This window comes from Macrobrachium rosenbergii, chromosome 55 (assembly GCF_040412425.1).
Source record: "Macrobrachium rosenbergii isolate ZJJX-2024 chromosome 55, ASM4041242v1, whole genome shotgun sequence".
Lineage (NCBI taxonomy): Eukaryota > Metazoa > Arthropoda > Malacostraca > Decapoda > Palaemonidae > Macrobrachium > Macrobrachium rosenbergii.
In genome coordinates, this window is record NC_089795.1 from 61,842,085 (window position 1) to 61,851,984 (window position 9,900).

At 33.8% G+C, this 9,900-nt stretch overlaps 1 protein-coding gene across 1 annotated transcript in view; it reads left to right on the forward strand.

The window, feature by feature from the left end:
• The window catches only part of LOC136835325 (parapinopsin-like), a 384,012-nt gene that overhangs the window by 357,775 nt on the left and 16,337 nt on the right, over positions 1-9,900 (forward strand). Inside the window, exon 6 of the mRNA XM_067098671.1 lies at positions 5,121-5,249. Coding sequence (XP_066954772.1) covers positions 5,121-5,249 — 129 coding nt within the window. The remainder of the gene's footprint in view (positions 1-5,120; positions 5,250-9,900) is intronic.

A 9,900-nucleotide genomic window follows, 5' to 3' on the forward strand; every position in this document is an offset into this window, starting at 1 on the left:
CATGTTCTTTTATTATGAATAATAATATTAAAAAGAAATTCACTTTGAGTTTCTAGAGTCCCGTGACATATTATCGGAGTACAAATGTTGTAATAAAAAGGGGAAGGATCATAAACCCATAAGTCCTTCAGAGTTAAAAATACTAAAATATGCTTCATGGACATTTTCCAAAATCCTATTCTTCCCCATTTGTATGTTAAATATAATTCGATATTTTATTAGTTTCCTCTTTTATGATTTTTTTTAGGCCACAGGGTATATGCCATAGAATAAATAGAAAGAGGTCTATGACACTTGCATTCTTTTGGAATGTGTTTCGAATTTGAATATTCAATGAGTTCAAAAAAAGTCTTTAGAATTGTAAAGTCTTTACAGCGTAATTCAATAACAGTTGTGCTAAAAGTTTGCGAATTGGAACTAACCACATTTTCATAACAATGAAAGCCTCTTATTTTACGTCTCTTTGTGAAGCAAAGTTTATTGTTTCCCGACTTACCCGCTGAAATTTTTTTTTTCACAATAATAGAAGTGGCCATTATGTATTATTCTCTGGAGATGCATGAACGTTATACTGCTGAATTCATTAACTTTAAAATTCGGTTTTCCTGTCATTGTTTCTTCCTGTTACTCGTGATGCATATCCGTAGAAACAACATTACCTGTGGCTGTCGGAGGTACAGAAGAATCCTAATAATTACCGATTCTGAATGGAAACAAATGGTTTTGGCAACGTTTTAATTTTGAACCCATGTGTTTAAACCCGTAACGTTTTTAATCACGTAAACAACTACAGTACTAATACTGTAAACGCAGACCAAAAAATGGTGATCATAATGGTAATGCTGTTACAACAGAACTCCAGTAAAAGACATAAAGAATACTAAAAGACGAAATCAGCTTATACAAAGACAAACCTTGCATGAAGGAACACTTCTCAAAGATATTGTATGCTTTAGAAGCAATTTAAAGTATAAGATATTAACGAAAGATATCCGTATTTCATTATTTAGTTTTTACCCTGATATCGTTGTCATTGACATGTGAATTCTAACTGCAAATTTATCATGAAACTTTTTGGATGCTATAATTAGCTTGTACTGCTGACACGATATTACTTTATTGCAGTCAGAAATTAATCGAACCATAGGTTCAAGTATTTATATGCACTAAAAGGTCAAGAGGGGGTGGTTAAGAAAAAAAAGAAGGAATTAAATCAAATCCAAAAAGAAATTAAAGAATAGCCAGAAGAAGCTGAGTAAGGACTTTGGAGATAAGAAGAGAGCGCAGAGAGAAAATCAGATGCCAAATGAATTACGTATGAAAGGTCCAAATTAAGAGAATACAGTTCTGGGTCGATGGCGAAAGTCTTTTGAAGATTTGCATAATGGGGAAGATACATGAGAGAATGTGACGTAAGCTTGGAATCTGTAATGTCAAGGTTGGATTGCATTTTCAATATTAAGGGGAAGCACAAGATGACTTGGATATTTTGCAGTTTTAATGTCTAATCATATTTTATATTTTGCAGTTTTAATGTCTAATCATATTTTATATTTTTGCAGTTTTGATGTCTAATCATATTTTCTAGTAAATATTTCAATGTTATTTGTTTAATGGCATGGAATCGTCTGTCACCAGCTGAGAAAAACGTATACTACCGTCATCTGTCAACAGGACGTTAATTCCTGATTGTAAATAACTGATTATAATTATTGAAATAGTTTTATCAGACCACTGAGCTGATTATTAACTCTCACAGGGCTGGCTCGAACGATTTTCCTATATTTATTTTTTTTTATTTTGTCTATTAAATAAAAAAATTCCAAAACTTTACAGTTGGAATTAATTGCAAATGTTGAAGCTTCTGACAAAATTTCACTGATGGATTTATATCCGAAACTTGATGGTCGCTGCTAATTGAATAGAAAAAAAGAAGTAAAAAGGCGCATTATGAAGAAGATCCAAGTTCTTACGATGATATATACGAAATTGAGTCTGAATCGCACCTGACTAATTGATATGACTAGGTTTCAGTGAACAGATCATTAACCTGTGTAAACAGATGCATTATTTGGAATTCAGGGGAGACTGAGAGTGAGCTTAATAGGTTACTTTAGACTACCATACTAAATTTCTTTTATCCTTTGTAAAGAACTTGTAAGGACATTTCATATAAGCTACAGTAGTATACAGATCTTTTGTACTATCCGACAGTTCAATGATGATAATCCCTTCCATTGAAACTTGGGCTAACTAACGAAGCTTTATCAAATCTTTATGAATGTCTAACTCTCGTCATTTTACAGCACGGATTCCTTCCGTATATTCACAAGCTTCATACTGTAGAGCTAATCTAATATTCACAGATCTTTTACTCCAAATCACCATATGGAATATTTTGCGTAAATTCTTAAATTCAGGTGTTGCTGGTAACCAAAAAATGCAGTATACTCACAAGTATACTTATAGCTACAGATACGAATTCATAATTGAAGATTTCAGTTTAATGTTTATTGTATTTTTAAAGTGGTTTGTGTCTTTTTCTAACGTTTTTATAATAAAATTGTGAAAAAAGGAAAGAGCTGTTGTTTTCGGTTGAAAGAAACTTTTAAAGGTAACTTGGAAAGCGAGAGAGAGGGAGAGTCTGTCTAGTGACGAAAACCGCCCAGAAATTTGCCGGACAGTAATCATGTTCTAGGCTACATATATCTTTTCTTCAGTTCTTTAATCAAACAACCTATTTTCTTTAGGTTGTTGTTGTTTTGCGTACGAAAGGTAGATAGTCGGAGAGATACTGTAGTATTTCAATCTTAACAAACCTTGTAACTTTTCATAGAACAACCCGTAAAATGTCGAACCAGGAAATTCTAATTGTTTTTGTTCATTCAATATCATAAAAATTAACAAATAGACAATATAAGGACATTATGAACAATGTAAGTGTAGAAAAGTAGAACACTTTGATATAGAAAGCTATTCATATATCGTCGAGAATATCGTCATAATAAAACACGTACATTTTACTCTCATATAATGATTTCTAGCATTAAAACAAATCCTTGCTTAGCGGTGTTTTACTATTCTTTGCCCAGTAAAAATAGTTAAGGGCAGTTCGAAGACTACCACTTTTCCAGGTAGGAGACGCTGTAAAATACGGTGAATTAACAGCGAAAAATCGTGTTTGCAGATAAGACTTTGGACCCGTCAGAGCAAATGAATAGCAAAAAATCCTGTTTTTAGATAAACTTGTTACCCGTCAGAAGAAAAATTGTCTAAGAGGTTTGGAAGGAGGAGTAAATAAAAACGTATAGATAGGGTTGGGACTCGTCATAGTGAATATAGATTCCTTTTGTACTGTCTTCGTTGATGAAAATATGGTGACTACATATTATTGAATCAAAAATTGTAAAGGGGGTCATCGGTCATATTGACTTGCTCATAAGGGGTCGCGGTATGAAAAAGGTTGAAAACCACTGCTGTAAATGAACCATTATACGTTGAACAGCAAAGTCCCAGAAATAATATTTCATGAACTAACCGAAATTTATTAACGAATATTTCATGAAGTAACCGAAATTTATTACCGTTCTTTTCGGGATGAGTGATTGTTAATGTAAACAGGGTTGTAAATCAACGCCTTGATTCAGAAAGTAAGATTAACCAGAATTTTTGCCTCCACACACTCTTACGATCATAAAATTTCGAAAGCCGAGTGTCACGTGGTATAATCTTTTTGTGATTAGTAATTGGATAAATAAAACCAGAAAAGGTATGAAGACTTGATTAAACATCAGTGTGACAAAACAACAATTGTAGAATCAAATCTAGAAGGATTTTTATTTTATATTTTTTTATATCTAATCTTATCTAAACGTTGACTTTCCATGGAGTAGATGACACAAGTGTGAAGAAGAGACACAAGAAACGAAAAACATAAGATAAATAAAGGCCACTTATTGAATTCACTCTAATGAATTTGGTAAATATCACTGGTTATGAATGGCTAGATTTGTATTTGTCAAAAATAAATGCAAATATACGTGTCATCAAACACTATTTTCCATGCTTAAGTTGGACTAAATGAAGTCCCAATCTTCATATTGAGAGTTGTATGGCATCTTGTTTGACAATATTAAACGATCTTATTTTGTTTTGCCTTGGAAGTACATTCCCACCGTTACTTCAGTCCGTTCGATAAAATGCAAACAAAAAAGAAATCAAGTTCTTAAATTGCTAGTTTCACACTAGCGATCAAGTCATTATTTCTACCCAACTGTAGGAAGAGGACGTAGTTCGTATGAATGTGAAGTCCAGAACCTAATAGCCTTTAGGTTTGTATATTTTTTTTTATGTATCATCCACAGATACGAGTGTTAAGGAAGCCATACATGTAATATACGATTTTATCCTCTTTTAGAATTCCGATTCTATTCAAAGACTGAATCCTGTTAAAAGAGTAGCACATTTTAAGCAGGGTTTCCAAGACTTTTTTTTTTTTTTTTTTTTTGTGAAGGAACAACTTTTCACTTATATTCGCAGAACAGAAACGGGTGTTGTATGACTGTCTAAGATTTCAAGTATTTTCAAGCGCGATTACATGTGTGTGAAATTGACGGAAGATGTACTTTAGGGAAAATGAACTTGAAAAGATGACGGTTTGTCTTTCCGCTGTCCCCTGATCCCCGCGGCAGGAGCCAAAGGCTTCTTATCAACCTCTGTTTTGTAGCCATTCGTTCCGTTACTCATCTCTCAAACGAAGTGTGGCCAGCTACTTCAACACAGCCTTTGTTAAGCTGAGCGGAAACAGTTTCCAGTGTTAGCTATTTTCTTCTGATTTAAGATCGAAAAACATTTCTTTTTGTATTTCGTGTATGACAAATTGAATAGTAATAAGAGAACGTTTTCATTTAATGCTTTTTTATGGAAAGGTCCGGTGGTTTTTTTTTTTTTGGGGGGGTCATCCCTTTTTTATCAAGTCTTGTAAAATCCTATTTTCTTCCACGCATTCAACCAGTATATAAAAATGATTTAAAGTTAAACTGAATGTTCTACTAATAACTAGACTTGACATTTTTTTTTCTTGAGGATCTAATTATAGATCATTCTCCACTCCCCCACAGTTTCGGTCAGCGTGGGCCCGCCTGCTGTGCTGCCGCGAGGAGACCGAAGGAGGTGCAGTAGGTCAGACCACAGAGAAGGTCAGTCTCACTGTCGTCACAGAACAGAGTCCCCGTCCCGAGAATCTTAAGGTAACCCCTTTTTATTGATCAAGAGAAAAGGGGAAGTTCAAGTTCTCAGCATTCTACCATTTCTATGATTCTCCCTCTCGTTCGCTGTGTCCGAATCCTTTGTCGTTCGAGACGACCCAAGACGCTTCCCTTCTAGCTTTGCTTTTTTTTTTCTTCTTCTTCTTGTAATCCATAGGTTGTGGATGTATTCTTCTCTAGTGAACACTGCGTAACATCTTAGTTATCACCCAGTAGTCCAATTTACCTCGTAGTAATTTTACAAGCATTTATCTTACATAATATTTATTGATAATTTGGGATTGCGAAGTCCCTTTAAATCACTGACAATTCTCTCTCTCTCTCTCTCTCTCTCTCTCTCTCTGTTTGTATGTAACTGTGTTCACTTCAATAACTTTTCGTATTAGTACTTTTCTGTATATGTGTATACTTTTAGACCACAATTTTGTAGAATGAAATCAGCAAACCGGAAAAAGAAGATAAAATACAAAACCGCATTGTGTCTCGGATGTTGCATCAATAAATTTTCTTTAAAACGTGGCAGGGAGGCTCAACGGGTGTTTTCATTATATGCACTTGGTTATCTGCGTAAAGACAGTCATACAGAGTGCAAATTACTCAGAGCAGAATAGCCCAATGCCTGTCTCAGTGCTGTAATAAAACGCTAAAGACCAAGAGGTGGTTTTTAAGAATGACTGTTTTTCGCCATTCTGTTCTCACAGAGAGAAGAAGAAAGCCTCATTACTAGCTAAATGAGAATTAATTTGGTAATCTAACAACCAGATCAACATTTTAGCCTTGATCCTCAAGGATGCAAATCACAGCCTATACAGTCCTGAAGTAAAGAAAAATGTATAAATGTGATGTAGTAAAAGTTTTTCAGTGGCCTGGAGATGATTAATTGTACCATCCTTTCACTTAAGTTTTGCTTAATTGGCTGGGGTATATGAGCTGTTTATCAGGTGCAGTTTCGTGACCTTACACTGGGTGAAGACTGTGTAGCCAGTGCATTCAAGCATTGCACTGCCATACCCTCTTCACCATGGACTTCAGCAGTCTTGCGTTTCAGTTCCCTTTTGTTGAGGGTTCATTCGAGCAAACTTTTTATGTTGTTATTGTTATTTTACTTTTTTTCCTTGTTATTAATGTTCTGTATCCAGATAATTTATTGTTTACTGACACACTCACACATAAACATTGAGACATTTGTGTGTCGTGGTGTATGGAATTTTGAATCCCCTTCTGTTGAATTGGTATTGTGGAGTTTCTAGCATAATTGTGTTCCATCCATTATGATAGGTGAAACTATTTTCATTCGTTCATGAACAAAGTGTAAACAAGATTAATGTTGATGTAGTCTGTTCGAGAGAATTTGAAACAAATAATTGGCCCTATTGGGGAATGCTGTATCACCTCTAATGTTTGCCATTCTCCTGGATTTTATAATGAAAATAATAACTGGAGTAGCAGTAGAAACTTTAGTTTTAGATTACGCGGATGATCATTGAAACACCACGACGTTGATAAAGCTTGCCCAATAGAATGCATCACATATCTAAAGAGAAATGGGACTCAAGATAATTCTGAGAGGAACAGAATAAAGACGATGGAGCAAAAACGGAAGGCCATAAGAATATGAGATAATGATGAAGAGGAGATGGAGGTGGCTTGAACATGTCCTTCGCACAATCCCTGGGAGGAGAGTACTTAATAGTGTCAGCTGGGCTCCTGGGAGAACCAGAGAGTAAGAAGACCCTGGCTTACTTGGATTTTTTAATGATAAAATGATTTGTGGCTGCTGAAACCGGCGTCACTTTTCTGATAAAGCACGGGAAAGTCATGAATGGCAGAATTTCACAAAGGCCTTATGTAAGCGAGCATACACACACACACATATACTGTATATACTCGTATGTGTGTATGTATATATATATATATATATATATATATATATATATAATATATATATATACATATATACTGTATATATGTGTGTGGGTGTATATATATATATATATATATATATATATATATATATATATATATATATATATATATATATATATATATATATATATATATATACTATATATATATATATATACACACATACATACACATAGAAATGACCCTTTAGTTTCGGTTTCACTGTACCTGAGGAATTATTTGATCCACAATAATGATAAGTGAGCCTACCATGACTTTTAGCGCTTGTGTGGGGCAGTAGTTGACTCTGCAGTCAGTCATCAAGAGTGCATTGACTCTCTTGACTAGTTAACGCATTAGGTACTCTTGATGCGTGAGTGCATCAAGTCAAGGAGTACCCATGCTGTGCTAGCCATAAAAAGCATGGGTTCGAATCCTGATCAAGGTAGATGCACTAATCATATAAAATTTCTCTGGGTGTAAATTATGCCTAAAATTGAGCGATCTCCAGACTAAAGAATAGATCCTTTCAATCAATATAGCGTTTTAGTCTTTGATCTTTCATCTCCTAACAAGTATCCTTCTTATTTTGATAACAGCAAAATGTAAACCTTACGTCTTTTGAAAGTGGTCACTAATCGTATTTATATGCTCCATATATTCGTGCTGAAATCTGCTCTTTCCCAGTGTAGGGTTGCGAGACCTTTTTCAACTTTGTCAGACAAAGTAAGTGAAACTCTCCCTTTTTAATCAACATCTTTATTCTCAGTAAACAATAAAAAATGCTACATAATATTTTTCTGAAATCTAATCGGGCTAATGTAACCCTCGGCAACAAGTACACGAAAACCCTTAAGTATTTAAAAAATATATACATATCCTCCGGGAAGTGCAACACATGAAATAGCTGGCTGGGCTATTCAGCGACCAGTAAATATTTAGAGGAAATATGTGATACTTTAAAAGCAGTCTTACATAAACAAGTTCAGACTGTCATTAAAAAACATTTATCTTCATAATAAAAAAAAAGGTAGTAGGCACTAACGGAATAAGGATTACATCGCTGTGAGGGATCGACGGCGATTTTGACGTTGATTCGAAAGGCTCTTGGGACCGTCAAGTGATTGAAGGTCATGTAGTACATAACTCCTACAGGCTGAGAAAGAAAGCATAGAAATCATATCGAGCTGATTGTTGAATAGCACTCCCCGTCAAGTATTATTCATAAACACTTTTCATGGCAAATGCAGAATTTAACAGTAACCTTTAAATAGGCTGTGTCACAAGCAGTATAGTAAGACCTTCCTAAAGTCTGCATAGACTAAGGCCATAGAGGATTCCCTTACGTATGTGAAAATTGATGTTGATCAACAACGAAGGGCAGTGTGGAGAGCTGTTCTTCTCTCTGTGGAAAATCACTGTAATAAAGCTTTGTGCAGCGTAGTGTACAGTGGTTAATTAGATATATTTTATGGATTCCAAGTAGACAGTATCTTATACTGTCTCTCCACTTTATGCCAAGCCAGTTTGGTTTGAGAATAAAAAGTGTTATTTGCTAAAGCTTTGGTAAACTATGAAACATGTACATTTACTTAAATATACTGTACATCCATATATATATATATATAATATATAATATATAATATATAATATATATATATATATATATATATATATATATATATATATATATATATATATATATATATATATATATATATATATATATATATATATATATATATATATATATATATATATATATATACACACACACACCTCGTAAAAACAGAGAATGGAGCCCGGCGTCCCAGGATGTCTAATGCTTTACCAAGACCTTTTGAAGTTCTGTTGCTAATTAGTCCCTGATAATGTTTCTTTTTTTTTTCGCCAGCGACTCACCAAATCACGGGTTCAGAGTTGTGTGATTTGAAAGAGGCCTGTCAGTAAAAAAGATATTAGCTGAATTACTCAGCCACAAAAATTCTTTTTATCATCTAACCACCATTTTTTTATTTATTCTAATAAAACTTTTATTGAGGAGTATAATTGAAATTCATAGCACAGGTAGGCAAAATAGCGATTATGATTTTTAGCTAACAAAATACTGTTCTATTCCTCTTATTTATTTGTTTGTTTATTTTAGTTATGAAGAATCTTTGAACAGAAATTAAATTAACTTCCTTCCAATATACATTTAAAAGATATTTATTGACATTATGAAGAATCACAGAAAAAAATTCAATTAAATTTTTGTTCCATAGAAGAATCATAGTAGACATTTGCATATGCTTTCTGGAGTAACTTCCGTCTGCTAACCGAGTACTGAATAGGGACGTAATCAAGTTTTTTTTACCTTTTTGAAATATATTATGCATAAGTGTGGCTTCCTGGATCGAGATGCAATGTTTGTAAAGCCATAATTTTTTTATTCTTACAACGAATAATTTCTGATTACTTTTTGGGAAATGTTGCTGAAATGAATGTTAGTTTTAAACATTTGGGAAATGTTGCTGAAATGAATGTTAGTTTTAAACCATTTTGCCTTTTGGGCATCATCTTAATTAAGGCTCTTGGTAAATGAATAAGTATAAAAAGTAAAAAGAAATATATGTTTTTTCCAGAGACAAATAAATATTTGTGTACATACCGTGTTCAGAGACACTGATCCTCATTAATACACATATTGAGAGTGGATATTGTAAGGAATGCCCTCTGTAGCATTTGA